Below are 22,792 nucleotides of genomic sequence, written 5' to 3' on the forward strand. Positions count from 1 at the left end.
AGGTAGAGGGAGGAGTCGGCGGCGGCGGAGGAGGAGGAGGAGTGGGGGAGGTGAAAGATGGGGAAGAAGGTGGCGGTGGTGCTGTGCGCGGCGGCGGCGGCGGTGGCGGCGACCGGGGCGGCGGTCGTGGTGAGGAGGCAGATGAAGAGATCCGGTAAGTGGGCCAAGGCCATGGCCATACTGAAGGAGTTCGAGGACATGTGCGGGACCCCAATCGGGAAGCTGCGCCAGGTGGCGGACGCCATGACCGTCGAGATGCATGCCGGCCTCGCGTCCGAGGGCGGCAGCAAGCTCAAGATGCTCATCAGCTACGTGGACAATCTCCCCACTGGGTATGCACGCCCAGTTCCCGTTTCGTTAGTTTGATTGGAATTTGTGGCGGTGTTCGTGTATTGATGTGTTTGTTTGTGTGTGGTGGTTGTGTTGATCTTGAATCAGTTGGTGGGTATAGAGGATTGGAAAGTTCGTGTTTTCGGTGGACCATAAATTTCACCGTTTTTTTTTTCAATGTGATATCGAATTGTTTGTTGGGTTGACGGGCTTTTTGTCGAATTTTGTGGATGACAAATTCGAGAGCTAAAACGGATATTCTGAGATGAATTGGAAAATCGGTGGTTAATCAACCGGATCCACTGTTGCATCGTTTAGGTTACGATTGATGAGGAGCTGTTCTGTTTAAGAAAAATTTGTCCTTGGTTTGTTTCCTTGGTGGTAGGAAGTGTTCCTCGAACTGTCTTATGAGTAACAGCAATTGTCAGCGCTGTTTGCATTTTTAATCAAAGTTGGTCGCATGTATGCAGTACAGAATCTCATATAGCTTGGAGATCAAATGATGCTGTTGTGGTTCATTTCTGTTTTGTTGGGAAAAGGTTCTTTTGTTTTTTTGGTTGGTTATTGGGGGGGGTGGGTTAGGGGATTTGACTTTAGAGAATGAGGGAATGTCTCTTTTGACTTGTTATTAATCATGCTTATATGTTGGTGGAATGAACTTATGGTTAACTTTATGATCAAGTGGTTCTTGCGATGGAAAGTGTATTGCTTGATGTTCTTTGGAAGAGGTTTATTGAGAAGGCAATTGAGCAATGTACTTGTATCAGGAAAATGATTTGCTCATAGGTTCTTCATCTGTGGTTTTGTGTACATCCTAAAAAAACTTTTGTTTGATTCTGCGGATCTCATGTATCTCTTCCTCACTGTTCTAGGGATGAGCAAGGATTGTTTTATGCATTGGACCTGGGTGGTACAAATTTCCGGGTCCTTCGTGTTCAGTTGGGAGGAAAAGAGAAGGGTGTTGTTTCACAAGAATTTGACGAAGTTTCAATACCTCCTCACTTAATGACGGGATCTTCAGAAGTGGGTGCATTTCAATACGCAACAAACTTGAGTCAATTCTACTCATTACGCTCATTCTCTAAAGTTCATTCTATCTTTCAGGATTTATTTGATTATATTGCCGCAGCACTTGCGGAGTTTGTTGCCACAGAAGATGAAGGTTCTCATCCTTACCCTGGTAGGCAAAGGGAGCTGGGCTTTACCTTCTCCTTCCCAGTTAGGCAAACATCTATATCATCAGGGACATTAATCAAATGGACAAAGGGCTTTTCCATTGAAGATGTGGTGAGTACTGCTGATCCCGATTTCTCTTAAATCTTCTGATGTTGTCTCAAGTATTTGGATATCGTGGAAAATCCTGGTTTATAATACAGGACAATAGCGCAATAGGAATCATGTAGCTGACCCACATAGTTGGAAAGGATTGGCTATGAGCGTTGCTTGTATGATGCTTAACTATGGTTGTTGACATTGTTTCTGACTCTTCGTTCCCACAGTAACTGAGTGGCCTCCAGTCATATTGCCCTCGTATTTAATATCATATTGGCCACCATGCCTCCATCTTTGAGTGCAAATTTCTTCAAGTGTTTTTATGGAAAGTTCTGAAATCGAGAATTAAGATGGTTCTAGGAGAGGTCACGGGGTTTAAATTGATTAAGGTTGTTTCATTTTTGGGCTTGCATATGTATTCAAGGCAAAACTTGTCATTGTTCGCCGAATGATCAAATCCTAGCTTTGGAATAATTTAGTCATGATCTACTAGGAAGTGCGCGGTTGTTTTTTTACTAGTCGTATGGCGTTTTTGAAAAATGATAGATGCTGGGACCTGTCTGACGTCTATTGTAGTGGTTCAGTGTTGCCTTTTTATTCCTATATTAGTGCTTCTGGTTTATATTGACTTCCATGTTCGTTTGTGTTGATGTAGGTTGGGGAGAACGTTGTGGGTGAACTGACCAAAGCATTGGAAAAAATTGGCCTCGACATGCGTGTAACAGCTTTGGTTAGTATTAAATGGAGGGTTGTACTGAAAATTGTTTTGCTGATAACGTATCCTGATATTCTCATTCAGAGATTGCTCTTTTCTAACAATTGTTGTTGGATCCTTTGACTTGCCATGGTGTAGGTTAATGACACAATCGGAACATTAGCTGGGGGTAGATACTACAACACTGATGTAATTGCTGCTGTCATTTTGGGTACTGGAACAAATGCAGCTTATGTGGAAAGGGCTCAGGCAATTCCTAAGTGGCATGGTCCTCTGCCTAAATCAGGAGAAATGGTGGGTAATCTTTCCATTATCGGACTTTAGTTTATTTCTAGAATTTAGTCTCGAAAACTTTATCTATTTTGGATATCTTACATCTTGTTGGGTCGTCAGAATCAGAAACTTTCATTACCAATGCAGAAACTTTATACAACAATTACCTATTCTGCTGAAATTTGCAGGTCATTAACATGGAATGGGGCAACTTCAGGTCGTCTCACCTGCCCCTGACAGAGTACGATCAGGCGCTGGATACTGAAAGTCTAAACCCAGGAGAGCAGGTGACCTGCTTTCCACGTCCTATTCAATGTAATTGTTGTGGTCTTTTGCTTAGGATAATTTTTCTTGCAGATTTTTGAGAAGATAATATCAGGCATGTACTTGGGAGAAATTGTTCGTAGAGTCTTACTGAAAATGGCTGAAGAAGCTTCATTTTTCGGCGACAATGTTCCTCCTAAATTAAGAGTCCCTTTCATATTAAGGTTTGGTACTGGTCATCTGGCATTTCGCTTGACATCCTTGTGATTGCTTATTTCCTGAAGAAGCATTTCGCTTGACATCCATGTCATTCGGTTCCTGAACAAAGACTTGACAGAGCATTTTTGCCACCAACAGGTGATCTGAATTGGAAAAGAAACCAAATCTGTTTCTAGACAATTCAAATCGATTTATTGGGTTCAGGATGTGCTTGATCAGTTTTTCATTTGCTGCGACTTAAGTCAGACATAGTTATGCTCGTATAATGCATGGGATCCTAATTGCACAAATCAGTATATCATCATTAGTGACCTTGGCCTCGCACCTGGAGCATTTACCAAGTCACCCATGTGCTTTTCTTCTTATCCCTTGTTTTCATTACCTAGCAGTGCGCTGGAAGTGTTTTTCTTGAGAGCTCTTTATCGTGTAACTTCTAAAGATCAGTGAGACAACATGCAATTTTTGAGTTCTTACTATGACATCCAATATTTGCATAAATCACATTACAGTTTCAGTTCTCATTACTTCTAATTTCTTGTGTAGTCCTTTTCTTCTAGTTCTGATTTCATAATGCGTGCATTGTTGTGATATATGCCGAACTTATCACGAACTCATTATCCTCGTAATTGTAATCTGCTAAGTGTAATCCTAAGAGATTGAAGGGCCTTATGTTAATTACTGCTTTGATTGTCTTGCCTTCGTGTCCCTTTTTATTTCTATCAGCGCTGCCATGAGGATGTAAACCAAAGATTATGCATCTCCGCCATTAAAAAATTTTCAGCATTTTATGTATTTTAAATTCCAAATGTTTAAAACTTTAAATTGCTGTTGTAAACTGTGAAGGACACCGGACATGTCTGCTATGCATCATGACACATCTTCCGATCTTAAAGTTGTTGGGAACAAACTGAGGGATATCTTAGAGGTATGTTCTGCTGTCTCCATGGAGTGATAAATTACTTTGTCGTCCATCTGATTTTCTGGAGGCTTAATACTATTATGTATCTCTCTGAGTCCGCAAGAAAAAAGAATCTTCTTGTGACAGTCCCACATTGTTTTTAGCATTACTCAGTGAAAGAGTTTCATCTTTTCTTTTCAAAATCTCTTTTTAAGGTCCTTTCAAACGAATCCCACATTCCTCTTGAAAAGAGGACAATACTTTGCAATCATCCTTATAATTTGCAATCTGTATCCATTAGATATCCAATACTACCTTGAAGATGAGAAAAGTGGTCGTTGAGCTCTGTGACATCATTGCCACTCGTGGAGCTCGCCTATCTGCTGCTGGAATAGTTGGGATCCTGAAGAAACTGGGAAGAGACAGCACAAGGGAGGGAGCAGAGCAGCAGAAGTCGGTAGTAGCGCTTGACGGCGGTTTGTTCGAGCACTATACAAAATTTAGTGCCTGCATGGAGAGCACTCTAAAGGAGTTGATTGGAGAGGAAATCGCGCAAAACATTGTTATTGAGCATTCAAACGACGGGTCTGGCATAGGAGCTGCCCTATTAGCAGCTTCGCACTCCCAATATCTCGAGGCTGAGGAGCGTTGATCTCTTCTTTCTTTGTATAATTTTTTCATTTCCCTGATTCTTGAGACATCTTGTGGAGTATTTAGAGCTCTTCTTACTCCCAAGGAGTCACCCGAAATTTAGTCTTGCGGAGCAGAGAACAAGCACTTGGGTTATATAGGCAGCTTGGATTTGTCTCTCAGGGGCGCGGATGTTCATGTGCTGCTGCTGGTTATCACTTTCTTGGATTGTAGCAATATGATGGTGGTAAGGTAGAGTTCCTATCTACTGAACTGGTGAATAAATGGGGAAGCAAAACTGCAGTTGGGGAGTTTTTTTTTTCCTTTTTACTTTGCGAGACCCAAAGAGAAAGAGAAAAGTTCTTGTTCTTACAATGAATAAGATAGTTTGTTCTGGGGGTAATAGAACGTTGAGATTCCTGGTACTTTATGTTTTCTTTTTCGGTCGCTGGTACTTTATGTTTGTTAAGAGGTTATTTTGTTGATAGTTTCTGCTTGTCTGAAGTTCTTTTCTTGTTGAATGATTGCCCAGGTCATTCATCTTTTCTCTCAGCTTTGGTTGAAGATTTGATGTGCATTTTTGTGTGGAGAAAATTTTAGGTGAGTGTGTCGCATGTTGCTAGAATAGATCTGGATCACTGAGAATCCACATGAGATTCATTAGATCTGACACATCAACATCTTTTGCTGCAAGTCACCTCACTCAATAGCACCTCGTTTGTGTGTGTGTGTGTGTATATGTCATTTTAGCCGTGTCTTCTTAGCTTTTGATTACGACTAGAGTAGGCGTCTGATGTGTGTAAATTTGAAACTTTTCTGGATAGGAACTTTAATATGAGAAAAGGTCGCATTGTTAGAGAAAGTACGTGTTGCTGAGTAGGGAGATGGAACGGTCCCTAATAATGATGATCTGTATGCTTGAATGAGGCACTTGTCTAGTGTTCTAGCAATTCCATGGATAGGTACATTGGCTCATGGAATCCTCTGGCAAGAGCCAAGATGAACTGTGGACTGTTAAAGAAATGATAGTCTTTTATCAATTAGAAAGAAGCATTTGCGCAATGAGGTGATGATACAGTGATGGAGGATTAGAGATACAAAGTGCAGACAAAAACCTGCAGGGTGGTCTCGCATCACACGAGAGGTGGGAAATTGGCGAGTCGGGTTAAGATTTGGGTGTTTGATACATGGATATAGGCAAAACCGACTTGTTGACTTGTTTTCTTGCAATGCGATCCGGACGGCCCATACCAGACTCAACTAGGATTCAAACCTCAACGAACCCGCTTAACCATGGGGTGAATACTGTGATCAGTATCTTTTTCAATCCTAGGTTTTGGTCTCTCTCTCAGCTCGGGCTGATGCAGTAGTTCCTTCTCTTTCTGAGGTAAATGATGTTAGGTTGTTATGACATCCAAGTTATCCAACCGGTAGGAGGAGAAATTTGCCATCATATGTCAAAGAGAGTCATTCTATCGGATGAGATCAGAATTGCTATAGAAAATGAGTTTTTGTGCCCAGCGGCATTGGCGTGGCGAGGCGGTACCCAACGTTAAGCCCTTGAACACAGAAAACCAACCGACCCGAGATGCGGCACTGCAGAGGGAAGAGAGAGAGAGAGAGAGGGGCCACGCAGACCGTTGGAGGGTTGTCGGAGGAGTAGTAAGCAAGATACAGAAACCCAAAGGGTGGCAACAACTCTGACCAGCAACAGCAATCACGAGGATTGAATGGTGGCTTAGTAATTTCTTCCATGGCTTTGCTTCTTCTGGTATATTTAACGAACCCATTTCTTACTTACGATCATTTCTTTCTGCAAGAATATAAAGACTCAACTTACATAATGCAATGATCGATTTTTCTTCTCTTTTTCTTTTGGGGACGTTGTTCACTTTAGATCACGATGAATCTTTCGGCTAAGAGATACTAGTTACAACCTCAATATCTCCGAGGGGTTTCGCTTTGAAGACATGGTCTGTCTCTCTCTCTGCTTTGCGATTTCAACGATGGAAGAGATGAGATTCTTCAAGAACTTGAACATCATCACATAAGCTCCCATCAATCACACACATTTGCACGTGAATATAACATTGTCTTTACTGCAATCCGTCAAAGAAAAATCGCGGCCTGTTGTCGTTGAATGAAATAGTTCGTTAACTTCCAGACTAGTACGAGGTAACAGTTATGCGATCAGTTTGGATATCTCCCGCGACTCGACGATAGGGCCGCAACATGTCACAGTGACCGAATCACTCATGCAAACCACTTATCATCTACATAGCCATAAATAACATAGGAAGGGAACATACCCACAGGATGACTAAGCTTTCGAATTTTTCACATTTATCATCTCGTTGCATCATCTCTTCTCGGAGTTGTTGATTCTGACGACGCATCTCCTCTATCTCCATGACAAGTTCGCCGGTATTTCTTCCATGCGGAGGTAATTCGATCCTCAGCTTTGATACCAAATGACTAGGGAACACCGAATAGATAGAAGGGTTTTCTGATGTTGGCGAGGTTGAAACCATACTAAGAAGTATAAGATAGGAAGAGACTATGGTCCTATTTGGTTCAGCATTCCCAGGGGGCTTCCGGTCTCGAAAGCCCCTTGGGAAAATGTTAGGGTGTTTGGCAAGCATTCTTAATGGGCTTTTGATCGAAAGCCAGCATTGAGAATGCTCAAAGCTCAAAGCTGGTCCGGACCAATTTTGGGCTTTCAGCATTTGGTAAATGCTGAAACTAATGTTTTTCTTTCCAAACTACCCTCATTTATTCTTTAATATTCCAGTTTTGCCCCTTGATGTTACTGTTCATCTTCGTCGCGCAAGGGCAGCCGGTGAGGGCGGCCGACGACACTGAATTTGGACGGCGAAGGGCTGGCGAGGTCGCCTGACCCAGGCGACGGCTGCCTGAGGTCGTGCGACCGCCCAGGTGCTGTCTACCTAGGTCACGCGACCCCAGGCGACGGCGCCTGGGTCGCGCGACCTTAGGCCTCGTCGCCAAGGGTCGCCCAACCTCGAGCGATAGCTGCCAGAGCCATATCTGGCTCGTCGGCGTCCGTAGCCCTTCGTCGACTCCGCCGAAGGGTAACTTTTTTTTAATAAAAAAGAAAATCCCAAAGCCCTTTGCAAAAAGAAAGATAGCCAAATACTATTTGGGTTAAAGTAGCTTCACAAATTTTTTTTTACCAAATATCATTTGTATTTTCCCAATGAACTTTAAACTAAAGGCATTTGCATTCCCCCAAGGTTCATTTGCAAAGTTGAACCAAACGGGCCCATAAACTAGGTCTCCCCAAAACTCAATAACTTCATCGTGTGTTACAATTAAAGAACCTAATACCCTTTTGAGTAACCTTCAAGCCAAGAAAAGATAATATATCTAAATTATGAAATTCGAATAAGTAACAATATTATCGTAGTCTTAATTCGGATAAAAGCAATCCTAAATACATTCAAAATAAACTTGCTGATCAAGAAAATATGTTTTCTAGTAACAAGAGATGATCTTTGAGGTTTTTAAACAGAACTAGGTTGCTGGTATGGAGTAACATTATGCAGTGAATGTTCAGGTCAAACTAGCTGGCGGTGATATGGAAGTGAACTTAAAACTAAATAGTGGGCATGCTCCTACTGCATTGAAACATAAAGTTGGTTGGCCTATGATTCGGCACATCTCTATTCTATATTTATCTGCTTGTTCTCTAACCTTTTTATAATACGCAGTAATTAAGTATTATTTGTTCTGCAAGGAGACCACACTTGTGGCACGTGAGATCCCCGGGGAGTAAACCTATTTTTAAATTGCAGTACGCAACACATTTTAACATCACATGACTTAGCCAAACCAAATCGAAATTATTTGGGAGATCCATAAATTATATTTGACATAACAAAAGGTAAAACAAACTCAATGCCCTATAATGCAAAGGAAAATCGAAAAGCAAATTTAATATCGCACGACATAATGAAATTAAAAGAAATTATAGATTACACTGTATTCGGTTTTGAATTGGGGCTTTAAGTTAGCTTAAGCTATTTAGGGTTTCTGAGACGGATCTGCACTATCAAGAACAAGAACAAGAACAAGACCGGCCCATATAAAACCTTGGACAACATAAGTAGAGACATGGTTGTGTCCTACCTATTGAACAGTAATTTCCATTGGAGGTCGAGCACTTTTGTAAATGTGAGTTGTTCAAACTGGTTAGTCTGTGCGCCGCAAGGCACCAGACAGCTTCGATCGAGTGAAGTGTGATCGATGCCGCTAAAATGTGAAGTATAAGAATGCGATGAGCCCTCTTTGCATATACTTTCTCTTACTAAATAGTATAAACTTTTAGGTCAAATATGCTGACGTTATATCATATCTTAATTCCGTATCGTTTTTGCTCTATTTGACATTATTGACCATGCGGTGTTATCTCTCATTCTGCTTTCATGAGAGGCTTTTGTTTGCCATTTCAGCAGAAGGGCCTTCTTGCCCACAAGGATATAAATGAGCAAAGACAATCAAAACAACCATAAGCAAAAGGGTGCATGACCAGACAAATGCCAACCTGTTTAGGGGTGGCCTGCTCTAGTGGAGCTAAGATACAAACCAATGCCACATCTTAGAGCCATCGTATGGAATAGGGACTACGGAAAGCAACACAAAATAAGACATCGAATGGAAAGTGCAATTTAAGAGAACAGGAAGCTTCCCTTTCCTGTTCTCAATTGATTACAAACCTCATGTAAGTACACTGCCGAGGTGATCGGCCTGGCGGTAAAGGAATCGCCTCGGGATAACAAGTTCGATTTACATCATGGACAAATCTTTAAACGGCTCGTACCGCGTATTATCTGGCTGCCAACATATTAGTGTGGCTGTGATGGATCTTCGAGCTGCATGTCGTGTAAAACACCTATAGCTGATCTATCATTCCGTAATGGCCATGAAGCCCTCACAGTAAAAGCACAGAGTGATGAGTTTCTAGCGTTAAGTCACTCCTCCTCACCCTCTTGCAGCTAAAGAACACCACATTTAAGCACTTGAGCGCTACTGCACGATGTATATCCACGACAACATCTCTTCCGGTAAATGTAATTCGACCTTCAATGACAGCACATCTCTATTTGCATATGGATCCATAACCTTGTGCATAGGGCTTGCAAGACTCACCAGAAAACTATGTGCAGCCACATATATCTAAGAGGACCCCATCCGAAAAACATCTAAAGCCAAAATCTGTGTGCAAGAATTCCATCAAATAAAACTCCATCAGATATCTCTATAAAATAAGTAAATAATGATAATAGTAATTATTATTAATATAATAATGATAATCATCAGGTAGAAGAATGGTAGGTAGGCTTGCGCCCTTATTTTCCCAGACGGATGCTCTTACAATATGAGGACAAAATGTGAAATTAAATACAAATGGATTTAGCCAAATAAAAAAAAAATTGGCAAAAAAAAGAAAAATAAAAAAAAAAATACAAGTGGTCACATGGTATGATGCGATGGTTACCAAATATGCTAACGTGGGTCAATCAAGCTGAAGAGCTGGCATTGCCATGTGATGTAAGCAACATCTTCATCTCCTCCATCTTCCTGCTGCCTATTAGCATTTGAGGAAAAATCATCCAAGAAAATACTACACCTATTATACTTTAGTCAATTCAGTTTTAAATTTTTCAATTTTATCAATTGAGTCCTAAATCTTTTTCACGTTTTGCCAATTTAGTCAATCTTGAAAATTTTAGCCGGAAATCGCTGACGTGAATGACAACTGTCCTACGTGGCACGACTGACGCTAACGTGTATGATTTTTATAATTTTTTCAAAATTTCAAAATTTTTTTATCATTTTTTCTTCTTTTTTTATTTTCTTTTGCTTTTCTTTGAAGCCCGGCGAGGGTCGCTGGCCAACCCTTATCCTTCACAAGCGAGGCCCTCACCAGGTCTGAGCAAGGACTTCGCAGCCCTCGCCAAGTGGCTAGGGAGGGTCGCCGGCCCTTGCCGAATTTGGTAAAAAAAAAAGGGAAAAGAAAGAAAGAAAAAGAAAAAAAAATAAAATTCAATTTTTAAAATAATTATATAAAATTGTCCATGTCAATGCTGGCCGTCCTACGTGGCACTACCAACGTCCACAATAGCAATTTCTAGTTAAAAGTGATCAGATGGACTCAGTTGGCAAAATGTGAAAAAATTTAAGACTCAATCGGCAAAATTGAAGAATTTAAGATTGAATTGGTTAAAGTGCAATAGGTTTAGGACTTTGTAAATAATTTTCCCAGCATTTGATGAGGATATGGCAGTTTCATTTCGTATGCCCCGATTCAAATGAATTGGCTCGAGCACTCCAATTTAATTGAGCAAGGAATATATAATTTCTATCCATTTTGACACGTGGCGACGTTTCGTTACAATTAAAATAGGAATAAATCCTAAAATAAAATTTTAAAAAAATCGCTATACAACGTTGCACCTTAGAAAGATATACATCGTCCGTGATGATTCAATGGACATTTGACAGCCTCAAATTTCAAGCGCAAACCCCGTTCTTCCTTTCATGCCAGGTTTTCGTCTTCGAACTATTTCTTACCTATTGAAATTTGTTAATTTTTTGCAACACTTCCACAAATTGCATCCAGTTTGTCCCAAATCTTCGCCAAGCGACGGATTCGAAGCACGTGATAAAAATGGCGGAACGGATTTGTTAAAATATCCCACATCGCTTATCTATAAAATTTATAGGCTATGTGTACAGTCTCCCTCTATTTATCAGATTAAATTTTATCGTGAGTCAGAATTTTGTCTCAATTTTAGAACTTCACATGTCTTTGCTAATCCGCCTTGCACGTTATTACAAGGTTTACATACTCTCCATAAACATATGTTCTCTATTCATCTATTAATTTAAGTTTTTGAATTAGACACTCTAACACTATAACGAATTGTGTTCAGAGATACTCAAGGCTCCCCAAAAAAAATATCAAAGAGATTGCCGATGTCTATGTTTGGCAAGAAATGCGAAACTCTACACCGAGGACAATGGTATTTATTAATAAGTCGAAACAAAAATAAATGGGCAATGGGCAACACGTGTACGCATTTAACTTATGTCGATGAATTATGGGCACATCATAGGATGTGTTCATTTCGAGGAAAACTTCATGATAAAAGGTAATATTTTTGGGGAAACCATTTTTCCGGAGAATGTTTTCCCATTTTCAGAATCGAGAATTCGTTTTCCTAACTTTTTTTATTTATCTAAAATTTCCTAACTTTAAGCGTACATATTTTCATTTACCGTAAATGATTTTCTATTGACCGATTCATTTTCCCAACTTTTTTTTTTATCTGAGTTTTCCTAACTTTAAGCGTGCATATTTTCATTTACCGTAAATGATTTTCTATTGACCGATCATCTTTAGCAAAACGGATGCGCGAAAGTTCAGAAAACTAATTTGCGGAAAATTTCTTCACCCAAATAAACACACCCTTAGTATGATAAGAGGTGCATGATTCGGAAACTCGTCGGACCACGCAACTATAGATTGTCTAAACTAATGTTCAGGAACACCTAGGTCGGATTGTTGAAGATAGTGACAAATCCCGCATGACCTATGTCCGAAGAGCCAAAACGCAGCCTTATTCCGGTCCCCTCCCACTACTGTAACTTTAGCAGATGAAAGGGAAAGGAAGTGACCATCCAGGGCATTGAACGAGGGTCGAGTTGCGTGCGTCCTCCCTCTCGAGAGTTCCAATGGAAAATGGCGTTACGAAAGCAGCACAACCGTATGGAAGTCAATGCAAACAGGATTGGACATGATTAGGGACCATCGTCATCTTCAGCAAAATCTTCTTGGTTAGGTGGGAATCACTGGTTGGTGGTGATGCGTCTGCATCTCATGAGGCTCTTTCGTCTTAGTACCTAGCGATAATAGCCCGTTTCCTTATTGTAGACGAAATGAGTAACCATTAAGGGTGCGTCCGTTTGCGCTCGTATCCTATTGAGTCCGGATTTCGTGCTCGGCCCATCTTAGGACGAAGTTTCGGGAAGTCAATTTGCAGATTTGGTGCACATTGAGTCCGATGGGGGACGATGCCAGCCGGACCTGACGAACTCATAGGCTGAAATATAACCAAGGGAAAATGACACAAATAGTCCATGAACTTTAACCCAATGTGCAATTTGGTCCATGAACTTTTAATTTGTTCAATGTAGTCCCTGAACTTTAACCTAGTGTTCAATTTAATCCCTGAACTTTTGATTTGTTCAATGTGATCCCTGAAATTTTAATATGTGTTCAATTTAGTCCTTGAACTATTTGAAAATGTTCAATATAGTCCTTCCATTAATTCAAGTGCAGGGACTATATTGAACATTTTCATATAGTTCAGGGACTAAATTGAACACATATTAAAAGTTCAGGGATCACATTGAACAAATTAAAAGTTCAGGGACCAAATTGAACATTATGTTAAAGTTCAGGGACTACATTGAACAAATTAAAAGTTTGGGGACCAAATTGCACATTAAATCAAAGTTCATGGACTATTTGTGTCATTATCCCTATAACCAAGAGAGTAGAAAATACCCGATGTAGCTTTCATAAAAGAAGCATGCTCTAGACATCATCCTCTCTTTTTTTTTTGTAAAATATAATGTTATGCGATGTTTTAACATATAACATATCTAATTCCCCTATAATTAAGTTGCTCCTCCTCACCCTTTTTTGCAATAGAAAGGGTTATGCGGGAGTTGTACTTGTACCGGTGCTCGTATAATGTATATGGACACGACACTATCATCGAATTTATTCTTTTACCCGTCGTCTTATGAACTCCATATTGATCGAGTGAGGTGTTGATTACGTGTTCAAATCGCGATCTGTCTCACTTGAAGTAATATTGAGGGTTACGCTTGTCGATTTATTGGATTAAATCTTGCTCGATGTTCTTGAGCGAAGAGATTTATGTATATTCACGAGATTAATCAGACAAACAACTCCGTGTTCTACTATTATCATAAAGGCATATGGCATGTTCGTTTAACTTCAACAAAAGTAAATAGTCACCAAAATTATGAAATTTTTTTACAGAAATTATATGTGACTTCTTGTATAAATATTTTACATATTATGGTAAGTTTGAAGTACTTCAGGTTAAAAAAAAAAATCAAGCACGTGTATCGCAAAAACTTAAATGGGATACGTTTATTTCACAGAAAATGTGTGATTTGGAAACATCTTCGTAAAAAGTGATTGCATATAGTGCTTACAAAAATAAATGTGCAAAAAATATCTTCGTCGTCCACGAAAATATTTAAATAGATATTGCCGTCGACAATGAAAACATTTTTCGTTGACTAATTATTTCAAGTGATACAAATACTTATATTTTGATAAATGTTCTCCAAATAATTTATTTTTGGGAAAATTCCAAAACATGGCATGAATTGCCATCATTTTCTTAAATGAGGGCCTAAAGTGGACTTATTTCAAATAATGGCCTAAAGTGCCATCATTTTCTCAAATAAGGGTCTGAAATGGATTTTATTTCAAATAAAGGCATAAGGAAGTTATGTCAGTTTCAAATAAGGGTCTGATTTTCCGATTGATCAAGGGCATTTTCGTCCTTTACCTTTTTTTTGAAATTCTTTTCCTTTTCTTTCTTTTTTCCTTTTTTCCTTTTTTTTTATGGTTTTTTCTTTCTTTTTCACTAGTGGTCTATCTCAAGGGATGGCCAGCCATCAGCGATGTTCGGAGAGGGTCAGGCGAGGGTCGCCTTTGCTGGCCTCAGGCCTTGTTTGGGCGAGATGAGACCCTTATTTGAAACTGTCATGGCCACTTCAGGCTATTATTTAAGACCGACATAGTCACTTCAAGCCCTCACTTAACACAAGGTCCACTTTAGGCTCTTATTTTAAAATTTTCTCTTTATTTTTTGCGTAACAAACGGAGCCTAAATAATAATAAAAAATAGCCAATTCGGGCACGCCAATAATCAATTTTGACTGGCGTTTTAAAATATTTGCTATTTTATTTCCATGGCTTGCTTAATTTTTGCAGGAGAGGAGAGAAAGGAGGAGGAGGAGTACAAGAAGAAAGCTCTTGCGTACGAGGACGGACGATCAATCAAAGAAACGGGAAGGGAAGATTCGGATCATAAAGCGGCATCTTCCAGCTCGCACGTGCGCTCCCGCGGGCATGCCGCCCAATCACCGACCGACACGTCATCCTGGTCCCTCCCACTCCCCCCCCCAGAAAATGCCCTGCTCCTATATATATCCCCCTCATCTAACGGTCTCCCTCTGTCTCTCTGTCTCTCTCTCTTTCCATCTCATCGCGGTGCGCGGTCAACGCGAGCGATTGAGAGAGCCTCCTCCTCCGCCTCCGCCTCCGCCATCTTCAAACTTATAAAATTACGCGGTCTCTCACTCTTACCCCCTTTCTCTCTCCTCCCCCCCCCTCTCTCTCTCTCTCTCTACCTGCGTCCTCGCTGCTCCTCCTCCTTCGCCGTGCTCCCATGGCGATCTGAGACCCCCGATCGGGCTGCTGCCGAGGAGAGCGGGGGAGTCGGAGCCGTTCGTTCGTTCGTTCCTAAGGCTTTCCTTCTGGTTCTCTCTCTCTCTCTCTCTCTCTCTCTCTCTCTCCTGCAGTCGCCGAATCGAAAGCGCGAGCGTGGGGGAGGAGGAGGGAGGGCGAGCGACGGGAGGCGTAATGGCGGCATTCGACTCGCTGGATTCGCTCCTGTTCTCGCTCAGCCGGGCGTTCTGCAGTCCTCTCGCCGTCTTCGTCCAGATCCAGGTGCGCTTGTCGTTTTCCCCGGTCGCTTCGGGGCTCGGATCTGACTCGCGTAGCTGACCGTCGGTTTCGACGGAAGAGAGAGCGCGATGTTGGAATTTTAGGGGTGGCCGAATGGACGGGATTGAGGGTTTTTGCTTTCGTTTTCTGAGCTCTAGGAGCGTGGAGTCCAGTCGTGGAGCTCTCGCTTTTGTTAGGAAATTGTGGCGATTTGAGCTCGAGCTCAATCCGGCGTGTTTGATGCGAATTTAGTTTAAGAAATTCGGGCGTGTGCTTGTTCGGTACTGCTTTCGAAATTAAATTTTTTAAATATGTGCGCGACGGTTGGGCTCGTAACTAATTGAGAACTTGATCCAAAGCCCTTCGTAAGCACAGATTCGAGGACATTACCGTTCATGTTGGATTGCATGCGATTCTTTTTCAGAGAAGAGTCGTTCTGTAGATATCATCGTCGTGCTTAATATGCTTGAACCTTTACCTGGCCATGTCCCACCTGTCCTTGATCCTGCTCATCAACAAAAGAAAAAGCGTGTTTGCTTTTTTAGACTGGGCTATTTATCTGTTACCTTTGATGACATCAAGCCGTTCTTTTTTTTTTTTTTGCAGGGATGTTTTATATGCCTAGTTCTAGCTCTTGGGTGGGCTTGTGCTGCATATGTCAGGTACCAAGATTTCTCATTGGAGGCTAGTGACTGGCTTCATCTTGGTGTTGCATTTTTACTGTTCACATATTCTTGACCTTTCCGACCGTCCTCTTCTTATTCAGGAATAGAGAGATCAAGCGGATGAAAGACAGTAGCAGACGTGGCAATAGTTTTGCATTTCTTTCTCTTGATATTAATGACCTGGAGCACTCCAAGCAGGTCAATCTGCCCAGAGTGTCTGTTGTGATGCCGTTGAAGGGTTTCGGTGAGCACAATCTGCACAATTGGAGAAGTCAGGTTAGGTTCTTCCAGATCTTTTAGGCGAGAGTAGTGAGAATATAGCATTTTATTCTGTAAAAGGATTTCTGAGTTGTTTATTACTGTTGGGTCTATATGCAATTGAAGTCACTGCATTAGATTGGTATTCCACCTATCTTCTTGGAACTGTTTGCTTTCATCTCTAGGCTAGCCTAAGATCGAATCTTTGTATTGGGCAGATCACATCTCTCTATGGAGGTCCTCTAGAATTTCTTTTTCTGGTGGAAAGCACAGAAGATCCTGCTTATCATGCTGCATCTTTGTTGATATCAGAATATAAGGTACATATGCAACGACATGTTTCTCCTGTTTCGAGCCAGCAAATAGCTTTGTAGTTCTTATGCACCTAAAAATGGGCTATCATGAGCAGTTATTGCTCTAATTGTTCTCAGACGCGCTTTCTTTTCCCTTTCTTTTTTGACTACTGTGGGAAATACTGATGCAGAAAGAGCGTCACACCATTCTGAAAAACATTCCATCTTCAGCTGCATATTTTTTTGTCTTCGTTTGTTTTGCATAATGGCCCACATTTAATTTATATTCGTGCAATCTATGCACAGGATGATGTTGAGGCTAAGATTATCGTGGCCGGTCTGTCAACAACTTGTAGTCAGAAGATCCACAACCAGTTGGTAGGTGACTGCTGTTTGTCTATTTATGCCTATTTATGCCTTATATTCCTCGTCATGTATTTGGTCTTCGTGATGGAGAGGAACTTTTGTTTCTTTTGAAATTTTTTTTCACTTAAGTAAATATATTTCTCGACCCCACCTAGTGGGATAAAGCTTGTTGTTGCTTGCTGCTGCTGCTGCTGCTGCTGCTGCGTGTAAGTATATTTCTCAGCAAATTAGATAGTGTGTACTAAAAAATAGATTATTTTGCTATCTAAAGCTGCTGCTGCATATCTATGGCATAGTTTACAGTGAGATTTTACGTGAACATGTTTAGAAATCATAGGAGAGCTGTAACTCCTTGACACATGTAGAAATCATAGGAGAGCTGTAACTCCTCGACACATCTGGATTCTATGCTTTGCTGTTATCCCTGATAATTCATTAATAAGAGTTACTTTCTTGCATAGAAGATTAAATCATCATCTGGTTGCCCTTCAAGCATGATATTCACATAGTAAACCTTAAAAAATAAAAGGGGAGGAAGATGAACGATGCTGATATCCTGCAAAGGATGTTTCTTTTTTTTTTTTTAAGGTTCTTTGTCGAGTTGACTTATAGCTACAGATCAAACAATAGGGAGGGAGGGAAGGGGTTGGCTTGTCTAAGTATATACTAAGCAAGTAAACAGAGAAACAAAGTGAGGAGTCATCGTGTCCTCCTGCTAATATTCTCCTTTTCATCAGATTTATTGGCTCAGCTATTTTGCACTATTGTGTCTCCATAATGCAGGTAGGAGTTGAAAAAATGCACAAAGACACCAAATATGTTTTGTTTCTGGATGATGATGTTAGGCTGCATCCTGGATCCATTGGAGCACTCACTGCTGAGATGGAAAAGAGACCTGAGGTATGACTGTACTTGTTTTACTTGCTTCTTTTTATTTGATTGTGACAAATACCGGACATGGTTTTTGTTAGTTTATTTTTATCTGCAGCATGTTTTTTCCTTGGTCCTTATAATCATGTTTGAGTTGTGATAAATAATCTCGCTTTATTTTTTAACTCCGGAGGTTATGTGCAGATATTTATTCAAACTGGATATCCACTTGATTTGCCATCTGGAAGTCTGGGGAGTTACTGCATTTATGAGTATCATATGGTACGCCACTCAATTCCTTCCTAGACTGGGTAATGTAGAAGAGCGGAATAAAGACATCACTGACAAACTACTTTCTCACGGATCTAATTATTCTATGTCACCACATTCTGTGTAGTTTGAGCTTTTGGAAAGGCCGTAATCTAACATGGTATCAGAGCTTTGGTTGTTCAGATCTTGGCACTTTCTCTTGTATTGTTTTGTTTCCTACTTCAGTTTGCCCTCAGGTTGTTTGATTGTGGTTATGTCCGCATACTACCATTGACTTGTAAAGTCCGGCTTGCAGACAAGGGAGGATGTTTGTATAAATGCCTGTTTGTAGGCACATCTTTACGTAAAACTTTTGGGAAAAAGGTTGTTTAGAGCTATTTTATTTCGGCTTCCAATGGTAGTCAATTTAACTTAAATGTGGCTTCAATCATTGGATCTGATAAAATCATTTTGCTACATCTGGTCTGCTAAATGTTCTATGTTGGTATTCTTGATTAACTGACTGATTGTAGCCTTGGGCAACAGATATTGTGCACTTAGCAAGAAAAATCTCAAAAATCGATATTATCCAAGTATGATATATTTGAAATCTTTGTAGCTTCCTTTTTATTGAGGGAGTTCTTTTTGTCTTTCGTTTTTTCCTTTTCACACACCCACCTCCCCCCACCCACACACGCACCCTCTTCTTTCTTTCTCATGTTGCTTAGATAATAAGCAAAGGTGTAGCCAACTCATGCACAAAAGGGCCACAAGGTGGTGTCAGCCTGACTGAATGCAGATTGAAAAGCCTAAAGCAGTGATTTTGCTATATTATAGATTTGGAGGAGTGATTTTGCTCATTCCACATTGCTGAGAGCAGTGAAGTGAGTGATTGGTTTCTTTTACCAACAGCAATATGTCCCATGTCTTGTCAATACCTCTTTTTGATGCATAGATTTCTATGGAGAAATTTAGAAGGCGCTAATCATTGGGGACTTTAAACAAATGTATTGTTTATCAGTTGTTAAGCAAGTATTCTCTTTTACCTCTCAATTGTGAAGCCTCCTGTTTTTGTGATACTTTTGATTATAGATTTCTTAGCTTGAGTTTTTACGTTATTGTCCATCTTCTCAATATTGTGGAACTTTTTTGATATGCAGCCTTGCTCGATGGGCTTTGCTACTGGTGGAAAAACCTTCTTTTTGTGGGGAGGGTGTATGATGGTAAGGATCCATTCCCAGTTTCTACAAGAGTTTTGTCTTTTGCAACTCGTCCTTTCTTATTCATTTACATTTGTCTTTCAGATGCATGCTGATGACTTCAGATATGACCGACATGGAGTCGTTTCAGGGCTTCGAGATGGTGGATACTCTGACGATATGACACTCGCAGCTATTGCTGGTAATGCTTTCCTTAAAAATCTGATTAACTAGGCTAATTTAAAGTACAAATTAAACAATAAAACTCATTCCAATTTGTGCATGTCATTTTGTATTGTTGTCCTCATATCAAATTGCTCTCGACTTGTACTTTGCATAAATTTGCAAGTGGTGGAGTAGGCATAGATTTAATCTTTTTTTTCTTACCCATTGAAATGCTGTTGCTTGGTAAGATATTTCATGATCGATAGCATCCTCCAATGTCAGCTTGTGGCATGTAGCAGTTGATGTGTTATATATTCGTATGTTTTCGATGCTCTTTGGTTGTCGTCTGCTTCATTTGCCTGTAAAATCTTTTATCATGAGTCATATTTCCATTTTCCTTTTCTTCCTTCAGCCCTCTTTGCTAATCTGATCATATTGTTAGCTTTTGATTGCATTTCTTGTTTGATCCTTTCCAGGGGCTCATAAGAGGCTTATTTCATCTCCTCCTGTTGCTGTTTTTCCTCATCCATTGGCCAGTGATCTTAGTTTTTCTAGGTTTGAATGGCTCTCTCCTCAGCCACCCTTTTTTTCCTTGGCCTGCCCATTTAAATATGTCTGCATCGTTCTCACATCTTGACTCTGATATTATTTAGGTACTGGAATTACTTAAGGAAGCAGACTTTTGTTCTGGAATCATACACGACACAAGTCAATTGGATAATGAATCGCGCATTATTTACTTCTCACTGCTATCTATCTTGGGGATTTGTCGCACCATATGTTATGGCCTCAGTTCATGTAACAGCAGCACTACGAGCTAACATCAAAGGTTACTCATTTGAGGAAACTAACTTAACTCATGTTGGTGAGCACATTTTTCCCTTATTTAGGTAGATTGTTGGTGTTAGTTCAGGTACAATCAATACAAATTACTTGATGGATGATATTAGTTTTGGTAACTGACTGAAAAATTGCAAATGGGTTGAAGTTCTGAAACTTGAGTAATAATAAAGGAAATGTAAATCTGTGTCTGGTCACCCAATTAGACTGTTAGATTGAACAAGCAATCTTGGTTATCAGACAGGATTTAGAAATATCCTGTCATGTATAGTGTTCGACATGTGGGGAATTTGCCCAGATAATACCTATTTGTATCCTGTATATGTGTTGTTTAATGTCTCTTAACATAACTAAGTTAAAAAGAAAGGCGTCCATGGGCGCTTTTTGTTGGTGATCAGGTCACAAGGTTGTTTGACATATTTACGTTAGATCTTTTGTGGGCTGGAAAAGGGATGGAAAAGAGAGCCTCCCCTTTGCTTTTTTTCTCTACAAAAATGAGGTGATTTTTCACTGGTTGGAAAAATGACATGTTGGTTGACCTGATCTTTTTTCGTACTGGATAAGGCCAGAATGGATATGCTGACTGGAGATCTACATTCAGATCTCTCTCTCTCTCAGGAGGGAGGGGGGAGATTCCGTCTCAGGGTGAAAAACTGATGACTCATGAAAAACAATTTGATTTTTTCCTGTTTGTTTTTGGCGTTTACGGTGGTTCAGTTGAAATTTCTGAATTGAGAGTTTAGGATTTTTGTCTGCAACATTCTTTGAACGCTTTCTTATTGCAATTGCTTGATATGATATATTTTCTTGAGTGCTTAGAATGTCCCACCTACCAACTTGAAAATTTTCCTTTTGGGATTGGATGTACCTTGCTTCCTACTCGGGCAGTAAAAGAAGTTATTCTTATAGCTTTACAACTTGCCTTGATTCAGGTTTATTAATGGTGGCTTGCTTGGTTATGTGCACTGCTACCGAACTCCTTTCAATGTGGAACTTGACGAGAATCGAAGTTGAGCTCTGCAACATGCTATCCCCCGAGGCACCTCAACTTTCCCTTGCTTCGTATAACTGGGTCCTTGTGAGTATCACTGTCTTCCCTTACTTGGTGAGATGGCCATGTGTGGTCTAATAGTTTGAGGGATTTTGGTGATTTCATGAGAGCTGGGTAAAATAAATATGGTGCAAGCATACTTGCACTCTAGAAAGACAAATGAATATTTGTCTCTTAATATTGTCGAGAAGGTCTTTACATATTTTGTACGTAGATTTGGAGGGAATGATGGCTAATATATGCTAATGCCATTCCATATGACTGGATTTAACAGGTATTTATAGCGATGCTAGTAGATAACTTCTTGTACACTATCAGTGCGGTTCGTTCTCATTTCTCTCAATCTATCAACTGGTCTGGCATCCGTTACCACTTGAAAGATGGAAAGATCAGCAAGGTATATCGACATGAAAATCTTGAGTTTCCCCATTTTGAGTGTGACGGCTTCGAAGGCACTCAAGCTTCTTCATGCAGCTCACACACATTAGTACGTCTGTGGCAATTGCAGATCGACAGGAGTAAGGATCTTGGCCCGAAATTCACAGATTTGGGAGGAAAGAACTTGTATGGCAGAAAAGGATCACCGCCTAAAAACATATTTATCAGCTCGCTCGCAAGAAGTTTGGCGCAATGGCGTCAGCCCAAGAAGTATGATATCTAGCAGAAAAAGAAAAAGGGAAAAAAAGGAATTCGCGTTTGTTCCTCCAATTTTTGGATCATATGCGGTAAGAATTAAGGGCTTCGGGTGACGCCACCGGTGGAATCTTTGATCCTCTCGAAATTGCTCGGCCTATTAAATTTATCATTGTTTGATTTTAGCAAATCTAAGAATGTCATTCAAATTTATTTTTTCTTTTCAATCGTTTCCCACCATGGCCGATTTATTCTTTAGTTTCAGCCCTTTCTGCTTTCCGGCTGATCCTGTAAGGTCGTTCATTTTGTTGTGTAATTTATGTGTTTAGTCCAGTGATAGCTCAGTGGGTCAAAGTGTTGTAGATCTCCAAGTTTTTTCATCTTCTGAATTAGAAAAGCCTGTCTGATTTTTTTTTGGGGGTTAGAAGGGGGTGGGTTGTGACTGGATACATTGTATTGTTTGTGAATCACATTGCTTGTTGTTGATCCTTTTTAATTTTTAGGTATGCATTTGACGGATTCACGAGAAAAAGACATTGGAAATGTCATAACTTTCGTATGACCTTCACTTCAGTAACGAAATTTTTCGAGCTCCCATCAAATGATCACTTAAGTGCCTCTGGTTATAAATTCCAACGATTTGTCCTGCGTGTCTTTTTTCATTAAATTTTTTTGTCCAATGTGGACAAATCCCTCGGTTAAAGCCTTGTTCATGCCCCTGGTTCTTCTTCATTTATGTCTTCATCTTCGTTCATCTTAATAATCAGCTGCTTCTTTTTCTTCTCCCATCAATTTCATATCCAC

General features: G+C 40.3%; 2 protein-coding genes across 3 annotated transcripts; both read left to right on the top strand.

Annotated features, from left to right (window-relative positions):
- The first annotated feature begins 33 nt into the window (after positions 1-33).
- LOC115684547 (hexokinase-1-like) lies at positions 34-5,026 on the top strand. The gene is made up of 9 exons (XM_030609316.2): positions 34-332; positions 1,203-1,353; positions 1,435-1,617; positions 2,258-2,332; positions 2,456-2,611; positions 2,779-2,877; positions 2,948-3,078; positions 3,917-3,998; positions 4,273-5,026. Exons 1-9 carry the CDS (start codon positions 58-60, stop codon positions 4,621-4,623), a joined length of 1,503 nt encoding a protein of 500 aa, XP_030465176.2. The 5' UTR covers positions 34-57; the 3' UTR covers positions 4,624-5,026.
- A 10,097-nt stretch (positions 5,027-15,123) lies between these two features.
- LOC115684546 (uncharacterized) lies at positions 15,124-22,399 on the top strand. Of its 2 annotated transcripts, XM_030609315.2 has the most exons (14): positions 15,135-15,402; positions 16,006-16,061; positions 16,166-16,340; positions 16,541-16,642; positions 16,922-16,993; positions 17,765-17,881; positions 18,056-18,133; positions 19,261-19,323; positions 19,405-19,501; positions 19,941-20,019; positions 20,118-20,329; positions 21,237-21,382; positions 21,630-21,752; positions 21,864-22,399. In XM_030609315.2, exons 1-14 carry the CDS (start codon positions 15,316-15,318, stop codon positions 22,014-22,016), a joined length of 1,560 nt encoding a protein of 519 aa, XP_030465175.2. In that variant the 5' UTR covers positions 15,135-15,315; the 3' UTR covers positions 22,017-22,399. The 2 variants fall into 2 exon arrangements, with proteins under 2 accessions (XP_030465174.2, XP_030465175.2); XM_030609314.2 differs by having other exon boundaries at positions 15,124-15,402; positions 19,261-19,501.
- Positions 22,400-22,792: the final 393 nt, after the last annotated feature.

Source organism: Syzygium oleosum, unplaced genomic scaffold, assembly GCF_021117445.2.
Source record: "Syzygium oleosum isolate NSW1041296 unplaced genomic scaffold, Sole_v2.1 Sole_v2.59, whole genome shotgun sequence".
In the NCBI taxonomy this organism is placed as follows: Eukaryota; Viridiplantae; Streptophyta; class Magnoliopsida; order Myrtales; family Myrtaceae; genus Syzygium; species Syzygium oleosum.

Coding starts and splice junctions, on each gene's coding strand:
- LOC115684547 (XM_030609316.2), top strand. CDS start 58: ATGGGGAAGAAGGTGGCGGTGGTGCTGTGCGCGGCGGCGGCGGCGGTG. Junction 2,612..2,778: donor TGCCTAAATCAGGAGAAATG/GTGGGTAATCTT, acceptor TGAAATTTGCAG/GTCATTAACATGGAATGGGG. Junction 3,999..4,272: donor AACTGAGGGATATCTTAGAG/GTATGTTCTGCT, acceptor TGTATCCATTAG/ATATCCAATACTACCTTGAA.
- LOC115684546 (XM_030609314.2), top strand. CDS start 15,316: ATGGCGGCATTCGACTCGCTGGATTCGCTCCTGTTCTCGCTCAGCCGG. Junction 16,643..16,921: donor TGTTGATATCAGAATATAAG/GTACATATGCAA, acceptor ATCTATGCACAG/GATGATGTTGAGGCTAAGAT. Junction 19,502..19,940: donor GACACTCGCAGCTATTGCTG/GTAATGCTTTCC, acceptor GATCCTTTCCAG/GGGCTCATAAGAGGCTTATT.